General features: G+C 43.6%; 1 protein-coding gene across 1 annotated transcript in view; it reads left to right on the plus strand.

Moving 5' to 3' along the window:
- Positions 1-19825, plus strand: part of FER (FER tyrosine kinase) — a 1097899-nt gene that overhangs the window by 332747 nt on the left and 745327 nt on the right. The window contains exons 8-9 of the mRNA XM_086961004.1: positions 7131-7253; positions 9684-9873. Of these exons, the coding sequence (XP_086817130.1) occupies positions 7131-7253; positions 9684-9873 (313 nt within the window). The remainder of the gene's footprint in view (positions 1-7130; positions 7254-9683; positions 9874-19825) is intronic.

Here is a 19825-nt window from a genome sequence, read left to right on the forward strand (position 1 = left end):
AACATTACCTGGGTATTTTGAAATCCATACTCCGGCCATCAGACGCAACATTTTCGGGCAGTCAACTGGCGGCCTTTCTGTCTATATCAAACATGGCCGCATGGTGGAAGCCATCTCTCTCGCAGTCCCTTCACCCGGAATACAAGCCCTACTCAACTACGGAATAAAAAGCCAAAACCAACCGTTACGACTGCTTCTATTCAACTGCTACGTCAATCCTGTACTGCATCAGAAGAACCAACCACTCAGCAACCAGGCCGACATTATTGGAGATCTCCTCATCAAATACCCCCATCATAACCCACTCATAGTCAGGGACTTTAACAACAGATTGCTTGGAAAGCCACCAAATGACAACAACCTATCTAAAGAGGTTGCTCACGTTCAAACCCTATGTGACAATTGCTCTATACACACCGCTTACAACCTCAAAAAAGCCCTGGATCAAACATGGCTTACGCTGCCCACATACAAGAACATCTCCACAATTGACTATATATTCGTCAGCAACCCGCTAGCCCTACAGCTTAGTGACTTCATTATAGACGACCGGGCAGGGGGCGACCACAGACCCTTCGGACTCTCAATGGCAGCAGCGCACAAGTTTACATCAGTTGGCGAACCCACTGGGGAAGAAAGCCACAAAGTACTACGCAGGATAAAATTTACCATAAAGCGTGGTCCAAAACTGACCACCTGGATAACCATCAATGAACAATCAGAAACTCCACCCAGCCCGGAGGCCCTCTTAGATCTCTGGACCACTCTCCTCACGGACCTACAACTGGCGCTGTGCAGAACATCGCATGCCTGTTTAAAGTAGGGGCCTAACCAATTAACCTGGCGCCAGAACAAGGAAGCACAGGAGATGTTGGCATGCAAATGGAAGCCTTGAATGGCCCTAAAAGTAAAATGGAGAGACAACAAAGTACCACAGGGCGATGCAATTGCAACCCTTCGTGCCGCCTACAAGAAACGTATATGGGAGCAATGCACCAAACGGATAGAAGCTGCCCGGCTCAAAATCTTTTTCCTTCTCAAAGCAGAAAACCCCACCTCCTTTTAGAAATATATGAACCAACTTAACAACCATGGGCAGTCTAAGGAGAACTGAGTATCCGAGAGCACATGGGTCAGCTACGTTAAACAGCTCTACAGCGGCAAGCCGGGTACAACGCAAGCTTCCCACCTTATCCAGACATCAAATCTTCGAGATACTCAGAATTCTGAAATCACAGAAGCTGAAGTAATTAAAACCATCATACAAATGAGGAGCGATGGCACGCCTGGACAGAATGGAATACCCACAGCAGTTTTTAATTCAGCCAAAACCTTTTTGGGCAGCGCTCCTCATGCCATTTTTCAACCATGCCTTCCTCACAGCCACTATTCCATCTACATGGAAGGGATCCATACTGAACCCAGTTTACAAAAAGGGCAACTGTTCAAACCCTGCCAACTGTCAGCTAGTAGCGCTATTGGACATCGAAGCTAAGGTCTATGCTCGTATCCTACTGGCTGAACTGGAAACCTGGGCCACACAAAGAAGCATCCTTCCCCATACCCAGTTATGATTTACATCAGACAACAGTGCAACAACAGACAACATAATAGCGTTCTCATACTTTTCGTGGAGAGCCATCCAGGACAAATGGCTTCCTCTATTCTGCTGCTTTGTGGATTACAGTGCAGCACTTGTCAGAGTTGACCGGGGAACCTTACGACACAAACTAAATTCTTGGAGAATACCCCCAAACTTCTTACAGCATTAATATCACTTCATCAGGAGACCTGGGTGAGGATCAAAACCAGCGCTACGACTGCATCAGCAAAAATCCCATTAACAAATGGCCTAAAACAAGGCTGTTTACTAGTTCCACTACTAATGAATCTTTACACTGCCGCTCTGCCAAAATCCTTGGCAGGCACAAGCCTGGTTGCCCCAAAACTTGGAGGCTCATGTCTCCAGACCATGCAATATGCTGATGACATCTTCATAATGAACCAAATAAGAATGGGTCTACAACGAGCCCTCAATGCCCTCAACACATATAACATGACAAATAAACTCCGGGGGAACCAATCAAAAAACAAAGTAATGGTTTTCGGCCACCACCCTCGAAAGAAATCCATGCTCTGGCAAATCGCAACCTGTGCCAGCTACAACTATCTGTGAGTTTGGTGCAATGAAAGGGTAAACCAAGTGGCCCACCTCCGGTCCAACGGAGCCGGGGTAATAAATGGCCTGAGACGCCTGAACCGCCAACTGCACATTCCAACAGCCGAGCCAATACTAAATGTCCTACGCACCAAATTGCTGCCAGCCCTGTCCTATGGCCACCTAACCTTTCCAGGAAAAATGGGCCTATGTCTTACGAACTATCAAATTACTGCCTACAAGAAAATTTTCTCCTTTCCCAGCATGTAAGGATGGCCAGGCAGAGAGGCTGGAACTGGGTCTGGCAAGCACAGACCTTCACTGTCTTGGTGACTCAGTGAAATACTTAATCCTCATCTTTCGTGTTCCACCCCAATCCCTGAAAGCACAATTACAATCTATATTTGCCAACAAGCATTCCTCTTGGCATTCACAGCTACACTTAGCAACCGGCACACTAAAGATCGAAATAACAAATCTTTCTAATCCAAGCATTCCTTTGTCAACGTGGAAAAGAACAATAAAAGGACAAATCATTCAAGTATCATACGAGAGAGACATTGCTTGGCTTCAACATAAGTCCTTCTTTACAGCTATGGACACCTTGTACATGAGGGGGAAAGCCCAACCATACTTCAAATACCTCCTCCAACCCCAGACTCTCAACAGAATTACCTACATGAGGCTGCTAGCCCTTCCAGTCCATGACTTCAACCCGGTCTGGGCGCAGAGGGATGGGCAGCTTAGTGCTGCTTTGCAATTACCATCCTTAGTCCTAGCTGCATCTACTGTGTTGCTGCCCTCACCTTGCCAACGATCGACGTCGCCTTCTGGTCCCACTCTGCCGGGGCAACCTACTCAGACGCTGCAGGGAAGCAACAGATTGGTGCTTCACCAATACCACTGCTCAAACTATTGCGAGGGTTGGAAAATTTACTAACATCATTCTAACCTCACTGTTGAAGGTTGCATGAGGGCTACCTCAAGGAGGATAATCCAAGTACTCTTTTGCACTAGACGAGACGTCATTCACCCCTCCTCTCCTGCCAAAACTCATCGAGCCCTACCACCCTACTCTGACTACCAGAACTGTGCCAACACTTATTTTTATAGAAAAGTGGGGGGATCTCTTAATTTTAATGAATGTCTATAATATTTTTTAGAGGCTTCTAACTATTGACTGGCAACTGCGGGAAAAGGCGTCACTCCGTTTCTCAACATGTAATGATTTTTAATAATCGAACATAAATAAAGATTAAATATCAATTTTGATTAATCCCTTATACTTCAACAATGAACTTGGGAAATAGATGGAAGCCTCCTCATGCCACTGTAGGTAGTAACTCATCATTTCAAGTACCTGGGACTCTGGATATCGACCCACAAACTTACATATTACGTGTACAACCTAGCCCCCACACATACACAGATTAGAGATGGATGTAAAACACTGAGAAACACTCCCATTGTCACAAATGATTAGAGCAGCGCTCTTCAAAATAATTGCAGTTTCCAAACTCACATATATATTGCAGAATAGCCTGCATGCTACACCAGAAACATTCTTCCTCAAAATAAATAGGCTCATAAGATTCCTGATCTGGGTGAACGGCCCGCAGCTCATAGCACTCCACACCTCCCAAAAGCCCACATACGAAGGCCGAATAGCATTAATGAAAATTTGCAAATAGTACAAAGCTACCCAAGTTATTATAGTATATGAATGGGCTTACACACCATTGGAGGACCCAGCATATTCGACATAACTGCGAAGCACTGGGCGAAAAACAATATATTCATGAACTTTATGACTAGAGGATGAGCCCTGATGCCACTGGGGAGACAAAAATGGTGCTTTCAGCTTGTCGAAAACTACAGAGGGAAATGGGGTGGGTATAAAAAAAATGTGACCTCAAGCCCCCCCCCCCCCCCCCACCCCACATGGCTGGATATGAAACCGGACTCAGTGACAACACTACAGGGGTTTAGACGGCAGAACATTATTGGTTTCTCCACCCTAGAGGACATATGGGACTTCAACGGCATAGTCAAGTTTGTATACCTAGGGGATGAATATAGAATGGCACCCACACCAATATTTAAGTATCTACAGTTATGCCTTGCACCACAGACAAGGGTCACCCCAGAGGAGGAAACCAGATAAGACCCCCTCCTCCCTCCCAGAGAGACGGCTCCTAGATGACCATATGCTAACCACTGCAATTTCCTTTACTTGTAAATCTCTCATGAAAAACTCACAGGGAGAATTAATTCAACTAAGGTGAAAATGGCAAGCCAATATAGGGGAACTGGACGTTGATGACAGAAGGGAGACGCAGCAATTTCCCCAGGGAAGTAGCAATAAAGTCATGGTTTCGTCTGATCCAGCTTAAAGTGCTACAAAGAGTATACCACACATGGGGTACTCTTACATAAAATAGGCAAAAATCTCAGACAAAACCTGCCTGCGAGCCTGCAGACAGCGGGGCTCCTTCTTTCACACACTGTAGGATTGCCCCATGATAGAACTATTCTGGGAGAGGGTAAATGCCAGACTTGAAGAAGCTATAGGGACACACTTTGAAAACTACGCCCCACTGATACTATTGGGGATATGGGGGGGATTCAGATTTTACATCCTACAAGAAATCCTTATGTAACTTCTGATTCCTACTGGTGAAACGGGAAATTGCACATAAATGGGGAAGAGCAGTAGACCCACGACTGCAAGACTGGGAATGTGAAATTAATATATGCTACGCCAGGGAAAAAATAATATACTAAGGGCATGGGTGATCCAAAATATTTGAGAAAAGATGGAGAGGGCGGTCCATTGAGGAATAGGAGACAGGAGGCACCGTAGAAACACACCAAAAGACGTTCAGACACGAGAACGGGTAAAGCCATCCATGTATAAGCATACCAGGAACCAAACCACTCCAGTATGACATTCTGTAAAGAGACATGTATCCTGTTCAGAGCTGCACGAATTCAAACTATATAACCACCAGGTGAGAGGGAGGGTACGGAGAAGGAAAATCCAGGTATCACTTCAATGTTTGCATGTTGGACAAGCTTTTGTAAAAACTTTCAAATACAACGTTAAAAAAACAAAAACAAAAAGCCATGGTAACTTTGCATGTTCAGTTCTTCAGGATTGTTTGGTATTACCAGGGGTTGAGGTCTTCAATGTATTTTCATGCTAAGTTATTAGCTTTAATATGTTTGCTTTGGAGTGTTTTAGTTGTACGCTTATTGAATTAGTCTGTATGATTTACAGATTTATTATACTATATAATTTGCCTTTTTTCCTAATGCAAATTAAAGATAGTGTTGCTTTTTATAGTTACGTTTTATTTTAGTCTGATCCATGAGTGTTTAACTTGAAGTTGAAATTTGGTTATGGTTGTCGATATATCCGGTGTAAAAAAAGAAAAATATTGATTGAGTTCAATTGATGGTTGTCATTTCACACGAGGACAACATTGAATCTTCAATTTTTGTAGCAGTGCCAAATGTCTCTATACAGCACAACTGTTCCTATCTTTGTGCTACTTTGGGTCATCTTTTTAGAGCAAAATAAAGAATCCTTCAGATATACTCGTTGGTCAGAAATGGTGGGAGACCAATCTGAGAAACCGGGTTTAGCTATAAGGGAGACATCTGCATTGTGGCCAGTTTTGAAGGTAGCTGTTCCTGAAAGGTATTTTTATTTTCCCGACGTCCTCCAGATTTCTGCGTTGATGGGTCAGTTTTTGGGTTGTTCCGTACTGTTAGAATATTCTTGATCTCCTACCTCTGCATTGTAGGAGGACTGTGATCCATGCGCTAATTACATTGTGGCTGGACTACTCCAATGCCTTTAATCTTGTGGTATGTGAAGCACTGCTAGGGCGTCTTAAGTTGGTTCAAGGCTGCTGCCCGGCTCATTCTGCATCTGCCTAGTTGGACATCTACACCTCCTATTTGAAATTCCTTACATTGGTTGCCTATTAGGAGATAGGTTTTATTCAAATACATTTTGTTGATTCATTGGGCAGCGTTTCAGGTCAGTCCATACTATTTCGCAAGTAAGTTCTTGTCCTCCTGCCCCTCTAGAGTGCTGTGTTCTGCTTCGGCCGCTTTGTTGGTAGTGCCTTGGATTCAGCTTTTGAAAAAGGGAAATAAATAATTTTTGTTTTTAACAGCCAAAGCTTGTAATCCGCTTCTGCGTGATCTTCGGATGCTTCCCCCGCAGGACGTCTTCCGAAGGGAATTGAAAACTTGTCTCTTCTTTTCCACCATTTAGGGCTTCTGTGTTTTGGTGTGTATTATTGTGCATTGCGCCAGGACACTCTTTGAGTAGCTGTCCACTTCACAAAACACCACCATTCATGTTGTCATTCATTCATTGTGCCCTTGCTTCTTTTATTGCATTCTTAGGAGCCCAGATTAGGAATTTGATGTAATTTGCTCTGCATATTTGTAGAGGAAAGCAAAGCAAAGCAAATAATAATGGTAATTGGAAGACTGTTCTGAGAGGTTTGATGGGAGTAGGGCCTCTTATTTATTGCAATTAGCGCCACAACTGTTAAGGCAGGAGCTAGTATATAAAAATTGCAATGTTTTAAATATGATACTACTGCTAATGTTTTTAGTTGGTGTCTGCTCTGAGTCTCTTTCCATCCACTCAAATGCAGATGTTGAAGCCCTAGGAGAGAGGTGCCTTTTGTGATTTTGACAGTTAACATGTGAAGTGAGTAAAAAGCAGACGCACAGTAAAAAAAAAAATTAGGAGAACTTATGTTTTTATCAAGTAATCATGTGAAGATTTTGTCCTGAAGAGTAATTCTGTTTTAAATAATGTTTTGATCAAAACATGTATAATGTGTATATTTCAGGGATGGCTAGATTTCTGCTCAAGAGTATATGTATTTCTTATATGTTGTCAAGATGCATAGTCTGAACAAGTCAGTCAACATATGTGTTTCAGGTTGAAGACCGCAGCAGAAGAACTGACTCAGACGCAGCAAACACTTCTGACCAAAGAGGAGCTTATGACAGAGCTGGAAAAAAAAATTGAAGAAGCCTCTAAAACCTGTGAAAAAAAGTCTGAGTAAGCATATTTGTTAAAGTCCTAGAGAATAATGTAAAGGGGTTAGGGTAGTGATCCTCTAATGTTGGAGCAATCCCTACATGATGCAGGCAAGATCTTATATGATAATGGTAGAGTGGGTAAGAAGCGGCTGCATACAGAGTTGTGAATTCACAATTGTATTAATTTATAAAGTTAGTTATCTTTTTAATTTGCGAAGTGGAAAGCTCATTAACTTTGAAATGGAGAGCAGCATCAGTGACCCCTTGTTTCAGAAGGAAATCTTTACCACTGCAGCGTATAGTGCCAATGGGGAGAAATGGACTGCCATATGGACTCCCCCCAAGCTGCTTCTTTCAGTGGTTCCCACATCACAAAGAGCCGCATTCTCTACTCTGCCTCCCTCCACCGCATACGTATGTGTGAAGGATTGCAGCCGGGCACAATACCTCAGGATTTCCTGCTGCAAGAAGATGTAACTTCACCCTGGGCAGAATCGGGCAAAGTCGGTAAACTTTACGTGCCCTCGCTAAGGCGAAGTGACCTTTAAATGTCACCCTTCCTTAGTAAGCCCTCACTCCGGCTCCTTCAGATTCCAAACCCCTTCTGGTAGCTTGTACTTGAGAATACGCAAAATACAAAAAAGAGAGGGCCCTGAGGTAAGGATAGGTAAGCGGATGTATCAGGGGAAATGGCACACTGAAGTGTAAATAAACTCTCCGGCCTGCAAACTACTTTACTGGGCCGTCATAGCTGCGCTCAATATGAGTCACAAATGAGCCAAGAAACACTGCACTGATTGCGTACACGGATAACGTAAATGCCCATATATTGGAAAACAATCGTACAATAAACACTGGTATTAAACAATGAAACAACAGAAAAGATACATTCTCCTTTATTATGGGTATCAACTGGTAGAAACTTAATGCTGTGTAATCACACCAACGAGTATTTCTACATACATCAAAGCAATACAATATACAAAAGCGACACCAAGACAAGAAATATTAACATCTCTTATCACCAACTTCCACACATACCACATTTATACCACATACAGTTAACACATTCTAAAAGCAACCAAAGATGCATAGAAATCTGGGAAGACCATCCCTCTATAGTGTACAGAACAAAGCCTTATAATGTCATGTCCGCTTATATGGGAGTAGGTCAGGCTCAGTATCTTTGTAGAGTATCTATAACAAGCAATGATTATACTAAATGTCACTGTTTAATAGAAATAAGACTTGATGAAGTAAGTGTCCAGAACAACTTCTAAATGACTTTTTGATTTATTAGTACATCAGATGTAATATATAGCGGTTCCATCTTGGTGGTCTCCACAGTGTGCGCGGACACACGTTTCGGTGATGATCCACAGATGAGGTTGCACCTTCTTCAGGGCCCTAAAAACATAGGGGGATCAGGGGAGTCTTGGTATTAACAGTGAACGAACACTGTCTTAATAGGAAAAGCTCCAAACCAAGGGATATTGGAACTACTGAGTAATGCGCAAATCAGAGGGAACATCCCAGGGGAATGGAATTCCTAGTGAAGGCCTGAAGGATAGTCCCTTGGAGCATAGTCCCTTGGGGCATGGTCCTCAGGGTAGTGCTGAAGAGGCTGAGGCCTAGTCCTATGTAGGTTGATAAAAGGCATAGGTGGAATGATACACATGCCTAAGGATATTCACAGGAAAAAGCGGTATGGGAGCCATTTGAAATAGATATGAGGCTGGATCGAAGTGCCCGGCGAGAAACAGCTGCTCACGTAATGTGGCACCTACCAGCAGATGCATTGTAGGCGACAGGACTCATTTTTGACTCGTGTTGAGCGCAGCTATAATGGCGAGTGATTCTGCCCAGTAAAGTAATTTGCAGTTAGGATAGTTTATCTATACTTCAGCTTGTACTTCAGAGTCTTGAATGAGGAAAATTAAATTGGAGGTATTTTGGACATCAAAAATAAAAAGCCTTATTGGATCTAAATAGACGGTCATTTGTGCTGAAATATGCAATCAACTGCACCTTACTGGTGTTGTTGCCTTTCCCCATGACATATTGAAGTAGAAACCCCTTAAAGCCACCCCAGCTAATCTATTCTCTATTGTTCTAGAAGCCTAGTCCTAGTTAACTTCGGATGAATCTGTGGGTAATGTAGAGGGATGGATTTACTTACAAGTTTTAAGCCAGTGAATGGACAAATGATCTGTTATTAAATCATCATGCATTCTCACTTTCTATACTGGAAGGGGTGTATAGCTTCCTTTTGTAATAGAATTAGTTTTCTTCAATAACTGTCATAAATTCTGACCGCTCATGTCAATACACAATTCTAATTGCATAACAAACAAAAATACAAATCAAGGCTGCCCAAGTTATAGTAAATCTTAAAAATCATCTTCATTTATGTTGATTAGAAACCAATGTTTGTTCTTCTATTTTCTAGTGTTGTGCTTTTGCTAAGTCAGAAGCAGGTTTTGGAGGAACTCCGCCAGACTGTTCAGCAGCTGCGATGCACTGAGGCCAAGCTGTCTGCCCAGAAAGAGCTCCTTGAACGCAAGGTGCAAGACACTGATGCGAATGATTCCCCTCCTGTGGTGAACTATGAAGAGGATGCCAGATCTGTTACTTCAATGGTGAGTGCATTCATAATATTGGTGTACCACAGCTGTCTTCTGTCTGGTCCATCTGAAAGAATAACTGTATGTTGTAGTGAAGGAACTGCGAGTTGTGGACTAGAGCGGCATTGGAGTGTGGACCCCTTAGATAAGTGTTTTGTGTTTCTTGATGTGAACCTGTCTCATCAGTTGCAAAAGGGGAAGGCATTGTTGTATTTTAATAATGGATAATTCATTGCATGGTAATACTTTCTTTTCTTCCTTCACTTGTAAAGTGCCATCTCTTGGGAAAGAGCCTTTCAATAGGTGTGCTCATCATACTTCAGACACGGAAGTAGTGACTCTTCTTGTTATTCTGGGCTTCTGAGATTGAAAGCAGCACCTTGAGACCAGATCTGGTGTAGTGTGTTGGTAATGTTTCAACTTTGCTCAAATTCCGTTGGCACAGCCTGCACTTGACAGTAATATTGCACCTAGTTCTCAGTCGTTCAAAAATCTGTCCCATCCCACCTTTTTTCTGATCGGGTAAACGAAAATATAACATTCTTGAAACTGATCTGTAGTTTCACTTCCTTGATTTTCCTTTTCTATTTATATGTTTTAAGCTTTTAGTTCTGAGACCTTCAACGCAAAATCCATCATAATCCTTTATATAGATTGGCTCCTAGCATCTAAAACAATGCAGTTCATTTCAGGCCCATTGTGCTGTTTGCTTGGAGATATTGTTTACCCACCACTGAGCCTGATTAAGGTCAGTGGGCAGACAGCTTTGTGCTTGTGTGATGCCGTTAGTTTGGACTGTTCAGGGTCCTAGTGACATTAGAGTAGAAGGGGATGGACCCAGATGATGGAATAACTGAGGGCGTGCGGTATACCAGAGGTCTGCGGAGCCCAGTGGCTGCAGGAGAAGAGCTGACAGATGTGGAGCCACTAGGTGGGCCCTGGCCATCTGAGGCTCACTGTGCAACTGACGAGTAATGTAGAGCGAGATCGGCAGGGCACAGTCTACCCTTCCCTCTGTCAATAGGGGGATCTTAGACTGGTGAGCTCACTGAGCTGCGAGGGCATTGACCAGAGCAGCAGAGACCCTGGGTGTGAGATGTCGGTGGACCACACTGTGATAATGATCAAAAGAGCCATAACTATAGATGGACTGTGTGAAGTGGGTGTGGGTTAGGTATAAGTAACGCAAAGTATTGAAACCCAAATCTGCCTACCTACTTGCTTGCCACTAACTGTTATATTCCTGAGTTAGGCCCACGTAGCGAAGCAGCTTATTTCTAATGTTGTCCTCGCAAATAAAATTTTCAGCTGTGACCTTTTGCACATATTTGCGTGCACGACAATGTTGGATAAGTTTCCCTGAAACGAAACTTGTTTACACATTTAGCTTTGCACAACATTATCACAATGCCCTGAACATCTTGTACAAGGTCTCGTTTTGCACAATGTACAAATGTCATCACTATCGTCATCCACAGGGCGACAGGGCTATCTACATATCCTAACATCCCTAATCTATACGCACATCGCAAGGCTGCTTGCTATCATAAAAGATTAGCATCCCTATAGATTAGTAGAGGAGGGGTATCCGCTGACACAGACTGTCCTTACGTGCTGAGAAATCACCATGCAGCGGTCTGACATCTTGTGAGTGGTGTCCAGTTTGTGTCCAAGATGGGGCCCTTCAGTCTATCCCATCAGGTAATGGGATTTGATCATCCCTTGGGGGTATTCTTGGCTCTACAACTACACACACTCTAAATACACTTTCAATGGGGTTTACATTGTAGGCGTACGCCCAATTGTTGCTTTGTTTTATATGCTTACATATATACATTGTTTTCAGCACCATTGTAGAACTCTACCTACTATTTACGCTTTTGGTGCCTGTATTCAGGTTTATCTGCTTCTGTCTCCTAATCATTGCAGCACATGCATTTTATGTAAAAATAACGTTGGTTCAATACATTGATTGAAAACGTCCCACTGTGTATTCTCTATATATTCCTCTAAGAATAATCGAGCATGAGTGACTGAGTGAAATATTCTATACTGTTTCCACATTCCCTGAGGGGACAGGGTTGTCATATTCAGTGGTTACCAGAAACCATTCGCTCCCTGATAGGTTAGGGAGGCTTACAGCGGCACTGTGAGATAGCTGGTCTATAGGCCAACATGTCCTCCGGGGGTGTCCGTAATCAGTCTAGACACCAAGCTCTTGTCCAAACAATGCGCAGGTCCTGCGGATTGGTAGGAACTACACGACATTACCACTATGGGCAACTTTCCGAACTTGGGGAAAATTATAACATTTGTCAACTGTTTCCTGTTCAAGACCCAATATTGGGTCTTGAACAGGAAAAGACAGCACATTGTGTTCCTTTTGAGCACTGGATCCTGTGCAGGTACTGAGATGCATGATTTACCACTGTTGTTCTGTTATGCTAGACTTAAGCTCACCTGTGGTATCTTTTTAGGGAAGCCGGCTACACTTAACACCCTGCTTGGTAAGTGCAGGGTGACTTGTGTGTCTTGTAAGTGAGGCAATAAATGGAGGCAGGCATGCTCAGCCCTATTGTTGTGCTGATTGTTTGTGTTGGTTACCCCTATGCCATTGACAGCTGGCAAAAAGCTAACAAAACTGTATTTTGACCTTTGCAGGCCCTTGGAATTTCAAAATAGAACAGTTGATTACTGTGATGGCAAGAAGAAATCCCAGTACATGGGTGGGCCAAGGCTCTTTTATTAGATTTTCATAATGGCTTGTGGAAGGTCTACAACAAAATATGCACTTTGACAAATATGATAGACCGAATTGTCAAACCAGGGAATGAATGGGCTTGACTGAATGAAGCATCTCAGACATTGATGACGATTCAAGTGCCGGGGAGAAAAACTTCTCAGAATGAAGAAAGTACTAGAGGTGATCCACGCAAAAAGCAGAGATTGGGCAGCACACTCACGTTGAAAATGCTCATAATTGGAAAAGAAGAGTTTGCAAATACAGGAAAAATTGAAATGTATGTGTAAAAGCCCATCACTGATGTCTTTGATACAGTTTGTTGCACAACAAGTTGTGCAATTGTTGACTCTCTTCATTGTGGAGTGGGTGCAGCAACCACTGGCCTGTATTGCATGTATCTTGAACTACTGGGACAGTGATGTGCATTGCTAGGGAACAAAAAGACCCAAGTATACGAATGCATATCCCTCTCAAGCGTTCCTGATTTCACTATTGCAGTCCAGCAAGGAGAGCCAGCTTTAATGAAAAGAAGAACCTAGAACATCTTTGCCTAAAATATGCTTTGTAATACCTATCCAGACTGAAATAACGCAGAAAGAAAAGATGCTTATATTTCTTGATCCCCAAGCTGCCAGGAAATTAAAGCCACTGTAATGAAAGATGAGGCCCCAAGATCTGAGCCCTGCAAGCGAACTCAGCGTTATCTCTGGATGACCTTGAGGGTGATGGGGCTGCACAGGAAAGAGGGAGCTCCACCGACTATAAGGCCGATATAGATGCCTGGAGATGTAGGTTACTCATGGTTATTGATTTACTAACAACTGTCATATAAGTGTTCGGTGACAGATGATGGAGCAATGAAGAGGCTCTCCCAATGTGTTGAAGATGTGCTCCTCACTAACATTATGGTTTTAAAGTTTCAGTGTTTTTAGTGATCACATGCATGAGTGCAATTGTTCTGAATACTAGAAGTGGGCAAACATACCTTGAACAAAAGAAATTGTAGAGTGGCGTTTAGAGGTAGAACTTTAGAGCTAACCCTTCTGAGGTGCTCTGAAAGAGGTGTTGTGACAAGAGGGGGGTAAGAAGCGATAACATTTCATATGTAAGATGCTGATCTTGGCATGCAAGTTTTAATGTACTGAAATGGCTTCTTGAAGGTTCACCCCCACTTTTTGACCCCACTTTTTGACGACCTTAGGTACTGGTGTAATAACTCTACAAACTGGCGCTCTGACATCTAGTACCTAGTGCAGATTCCATGACCCCTAAAAGTGGATACCAGTGGATACAAATTGGCTAATCCCTGATTTGCAAGGCTAATTTACATGTACGTCCCTAGTAAAAGGTACTCTGGGTACCTAGGGCCTGTAAGTTAAGGTGTCTTTTGTGGAATGCAGAAATATTTATTCTATCACTAAAATGGGAAGCAAATAGTTGATGCTCGCAAGTTAAAAGATATCCCAATTGGAAATCCTAATTGGAAAGTTTAACGTGCTTGTGTGTCCCCAGTGTATGGTACTCAGAGCACCAGGGGTCTGCAGGTTAAAGTGTCACTAGTGTAAGGTAGTGCACTAAAGTGTGCACCAATGCAGTGGCAAATGAGAACATGGCAGTGGAAGGAAGGCCTGTCAAATTCCACCTGTCAAACTAACCCTTTTGACAGGCCCAAACCTCCCTATTTATTACCTGTAAGTCATTCTTAAAGTCCACGTGAAGTGTCCAGAGGGTAGGGCATATGGTTCTAAATAGCAGGTCGTGTATAAGGAGTGTTTTACATGCTTTGGTAGTGGAAAATAACCGAAGTCGGTTTTCCCTGTTGGAAATCTTGTAGCCCCATTGAAAAAAATTGGGTTACTTGTATCAATTCTATTAAATAAAGAATTCTATTAAAGAAAGTGTAACATTACAATGGAGCTAGCCAGAAGGGTATTTCAGCTTGTATTATTATTCGGTGCATTAAATCCAACGTATTGGCAAGCTCTGACTTGACTTAAGTATTTTAGAAAAGTAGATTCAGGAGAGTTACTTTTCTAAGTTGCCTAAGGTACAGTGGTAGCATTTCCTGATTGGCCCAGCAGTTTACAGCTGTCGGGCGTGTCCTCTGAGTAGGTGTCAAGTGTTCTCAGTAACTAAGAAAAAAAGAGCCATCTGCTGGGAGCAGTTTTCATCTCCTGTAGCAGGACGGCTATCAAAGTGGCCAATGGGCTAATTATACTTCAAAGGCAGATTGTCCCTGCAGGAACAGATGTCAATGAGCCTGTGACAATGCCTGCACCTTTTCCTTTGTTGCCCTTCCAGCCTGGAGGCACATTTCTTAGAATAGGAGTTACCCTGAAGTGGGTCTGTAGTCCTCAGGCAGCCACACCTCTTGGCTGGGCAATGGAGGTCCACATGGGGAAAGAAGGGTCTGGCAATGTTGGCAATGGGCAGAATAGTGCACTGTGGGTTAATTTGTTGTCACGGTTCTCGGAAAGCAGACACAGGTGGGTGATATTTCCCAGGGGAGCGGTAGTCCTATTGGCTAGGGAGTCCCCCCCCCTTCCAACACGCTTGTATAAAGGAAAACATTGGCAACTCTGCCTAGAGAACTCCGTTCACTGCTGAAATCATGAAATACAGAAGAAGGACTGCTCCTGCTGAGTCGTCGTACTACACAAAGACAGGCTGCAACAAGGACTGCACCCCAGGATTTCACCAAGAGGGCTGAGCCTGTTGCTGAGTGCATGAGAGAGAACCCAGGGTCTGAGCCATCTCCCATTTTGCCAAAAGACTTCTGAATGACTCCAAGTGGTAGTAGTCTATCGCCCGGTGAAGCCACAAGACATAAAGGGCTGAAAGAGACTGCTTTTCAAGTACCCAGCTGGTCCCCAACGAAAGATTTGCCATGCCATTGGTGGTGCATGCTGCAAGATTGAGTCCTGACCACACTCATGTTACCGAGCAAGCCCTGAGGCCATGGTTGGCATTAGAGTGCCTGATTATTCTTAAGAGATACCGGGACCACGTTCTGCTTACACACGTTAGTGGGAGCCCTTTTGGATTCCTCTCCCGGGTTTTTGCATCCTCTCGTGCCGAATCTAAGCCCTTTCTTACCATTGATATACGCCCGGACGCAATACAGTATACGTGAATTGCATATTGAAGCCCATTATACCTGGAGGTAACTTTCTTTGATACGCGAATACGGATGTAAACAGATCTTTTTCGACATAGTCACAGGCCCTGCCGGGCCAGAAGTATCACCGGTAGAGCGACCTAATAGCAAGTTGACCGCCAGAACAGCCCTGAGGAGTCGCAGTGACACTGTTCCCACGCGACGAAACACGTGTCGGCTGGTTGTGGAAATATTAAACCGCTCAAAGCACCTGTGCGAGAAAATCTGGCATTTTGTTCTGCAGCCCTTGGCTTCTACGTGAATTGTGTGACATTACTGTACACTACTGTGAATTGTTCTAATTTTTTATGTGTGTATAGGCAACGCTGATCAGTGGCATGAGAGTGTACTCTGTCCCTTGCCCATTTGCGGAACAACAGAGGAAAATATAGAAGAATCTACATTTTGGATACTTTACAGGTTTACTATTCGCAAATGAACTTGCCTGGCATGCCATGGTGCATGCTGAGAGACTGAGTCTTCGACCCAATCCGTGCTCCCAAGCCTCTGGAGTCGTGATTGGTACCAAGGAGGTCTGTCCCCAGAAGGACGCATAAGGAGAGCCTATAACTCATAAAGAACCTTAGGTTACTGTTAGAAATGAGGGTCTCTAGTTGGCACTGTGCTGTGCACCCTGTTCAAGTACGGACCCTTCCTTCTAGTCAGAATAAGGATTTTACAAACCCAGATAACCCCTGCTCAAAAACTTGGTAGCTTGGCACGAGCAGTCATCTCAGTGGCAATGTGTAAAGTATTTGTACATAACATGCAGAAACACAGTGAAAACACTACAAATGGACACCTCACTGGTTTAGAAAAATAATTTTTTTTATCTAAACCAAACAAGACCAAAACAACAAAAATCCAACAAACATATCTCAAAATATCTCTTTTAAAAGTTTAACGCAAAAATATAGTTCTTGAACACAATAGCTCCAACTGGGCTATCTCAACTTAGTGACAGATACACATCCACTGTAGGGTGCTGACCATGAGGTGTGTGGGTCAACCTAGGAGTCACACAGACCTCCAAAACAGTACCTTGCAAAATGAGGAAGTCTTAAGATGTTGCATCTCGTCAAGGAGGTCAGGCGTCGATGGGCTGAGTCGGCGCCTGTTCCCTACTCCCACAGGGGATGCGAGGTATCTAGTCCATATAGGGGAGGTAAGGCGTCGAATCCGGGCTGTGCACCGGAGGCAAGGCGTCCAATCCATACAATGGTTCGGTGTCAATAATTTTGGGAAGTCACCCACGCCAGTTATCGACTCCGCAATGGTGTGAGGAAGGCTCTGGCGTCGATGAGCATCGGGGCAGTGGTTCGTGCACTCCAGGAGTGCTGCCCTCGGTCCAGCTGTCGGCAGTGGCCTTGGTGAGGATGTTGGAGTCAATATGGGGTTGGCTTTGGGGTTGCGTTGCCGTCTAGATCAGTGCTGCGCTCACTCAACTCCCAGTATAAGAATCGGCTTGGTAGTCTTCCCAGTATAAGAATTGGCTTGGTAGTTTGATCCCAGTATAAGAATTGGCTTGGTAGTTTGCTCCCAGTATAAGAATTGGCTCGGTAGTTTGATCCCAGTATAAGAATTGGCTTGGTAGTTTGGTCCCAGTATAAGAATTGGCTTGGTAGTTTGCTCCCAGTACGCGCTCACTCAACGAGCGGTTACCCCAGCGTCGGTGCTGGCAACGGTGTCATGGACTGCTTCGGCAATCCTTTTCTTGAGGTTTGCAGCCCAGCAAATGTCTATAGTGGCCCAGAACTGGAGTTGGCACCTCTTGGCAGGTTAGAACACCCAGCAGTCGAGTTCAGGGATGTTGCAGGTTAAGTCGTTGATGGCCCTGAAACTTCCAACAGGAGGCAAGAACACACAAGTTCTTGGAGGAACTTGGGAACGCAGGATGCAAAGCAAAGTCCAGTCCTTTCATTGCCCACAGACAGAGGCAGCAATAGCAGGCCAACCCAGCAACGCAACACATAGCAAAGGGGCAGTACTTCTTCTGAAAGTTGTTCAGCTCTTCTTGGCAGAGTCCTCAGTTCCAGAAGAGTTCTAAAGTTTTGAGGTCAGAACCCCACAACTTACACTACTTTCAGCCTTTGAAGTATACATGCTTCAAAGAAAGTCTGTCTTGCTTAGTAGAGCCAGTTCTGTCCTCCTTGATTCAGTCGCACTACAGGGGAGGAAGACAGCATTGTGAAAGGCAGACACACCCCTATTCAGCTGCAGGTGACCGCTCCCCCCACCACTCTAGCTCAGGAAGACCGATCAGCCTGGCGATGGGCCATCAGGATATACAGGGCACACCTCCGCTCCCTTTCTGTGACTGTTTAGGGTGAATGCACAAACAACCCAGTGGTCAGTCTAAGCCAGAAGTTGATTCCACTGGTAGGCAGTTACACAGAATGGTAAAGCAAGAAAATGCCCACTTTCTAAAAGTGGCGTTTTCAACCATACAATTTAAAAACCACCTTCACTAAAAGATGTATTTGTAAATCCTGAGCTCAGGCAGCCCAAACTCCAAATCTATAGCTGTTCTAAATTGAAAGTTACACTTGTAAAATGTTACAAGGCTGCTCCAATGAGAGCTTATGGTAGAGCTAGTCCTTACAGTATTGAAAAACGAAATTGGCAGCATTTCACAATCAGGACATGCACAGTACACCAGCACGTGTCCTACCTTTCACTTACACTGCACCCCGCCCATCGGGGTACCTTGGGCCTACCTTAGGGGTGCTTTAAGCATTGTAAAAAGGAAGGTTATGGCCTGGCAAGTGGGTCCACATGCCAGGCCGTTATGGCAGTTTAAAACTGCACTCACAGACACTGCAGTGGCAGGTCTGAGATATGTGTACAGGCTACTCATTTGGGTGGCACAATGAGAGCTGCAGGCCCACTAGTAGCATTTGATTTACATGCCCTGAAAAAACACACTGTGAACTTTACTAGGGACTTAACTGAAAATTAAATTTGTTAATTATGAATAAACCAATCACCAATACATTTTAGACAGACAGCATTAGCACTTTAGCACTGGTAAAGTGCCCAGAGTCCTAAAGCCAACAAAAACAGGGTTAGAAAAATAGAAGGCAAAACGTTTGGGGATAAACCTGCAAAAACAGGCAAGTCCAATAGCTACGACCAAGGATTACCACAGGAGCAAACTGTCCCCATTGAAGCCTTTCTCAAAAGAGAAGCACCTGTTACCTCATATTGTTGAAGTCTCCAAGATGAGTCAGATTGTGTAGGCTCATTGCTGACCACTGCAGTGAACTTCAGTAATCTATTATCTATTTTTGTAATCCACTAAAATTTGTATCTCCAGTACCCTATGACAGACCTTTGTCATTTTGGTGTCTATTTAAAGATTAAAATATCAGATATTTTTGTAAACTGAAGTTTTTTTTTTTTGCTGTGTTACTTAATTATTGACGTGTAGGTATTTTTTTAAATGCTTCACACATGTTTCTCTTAAATTAAGCCAGAACGCTCTGTGCCACATTAACTAATAACCCAGTTTCCTACAGCTATCTATGTCAAGAATCCCCGAATTACCGTATGTCAGAACCTGGCCAAAACTCACAGTCCTATGCCACCTTAACTGACTACTCAGATACAGTCCTTTGATATTTCGGAATTCTAAGTAGGAGGCACTACATCATAGAGCTCTGTACAGTTCAATGTGTGATCATCACCAGTGACGCTTGTGAATCCGTAGTAGTAGTACCCAGCAGGCTGCTGGAGAGAATGACTTGTGTGACTGGAATATTTACCACTTCACTTCAAAATGAAACCGGCATGCTTGTGATTTGAATTTGTTTTCCTTGTTTTCTGCTTTCTTTACCGTGGTATTATGCAAACTCCATTCGACGTTTTGCATTTACAGTTTCTGGGGGCCTGCCCTATAAATACAGTTTAATTATTTGATTTCACTGGACATGTTACATTATTTTATTATTACATTAACTGACCAGTCCTATTAAATATACTGCTCAATAAAACCGTGTATTTAAACTTTGTTCTTAAAACCACAAATCAACAATGCTAACTCACTTTTGCCATTGATTTTATCTGCG

Source organism: Lissotriton vulgaris, chromosome 3_1, assembly GCF_964263255.1.
Source record: "Lissotriton vulgaris chromosome 3_1, aLisVul1.2, whole genome shotgun sequence".
In the NCBI taxonomy this organism is placed as follows: domain Eukaryota; kingdom Metazoa; phylum Chordata; class Amphibia; order Caudata; family Salamandridae; genus Lissotriton; species Lissotriton vulgaris.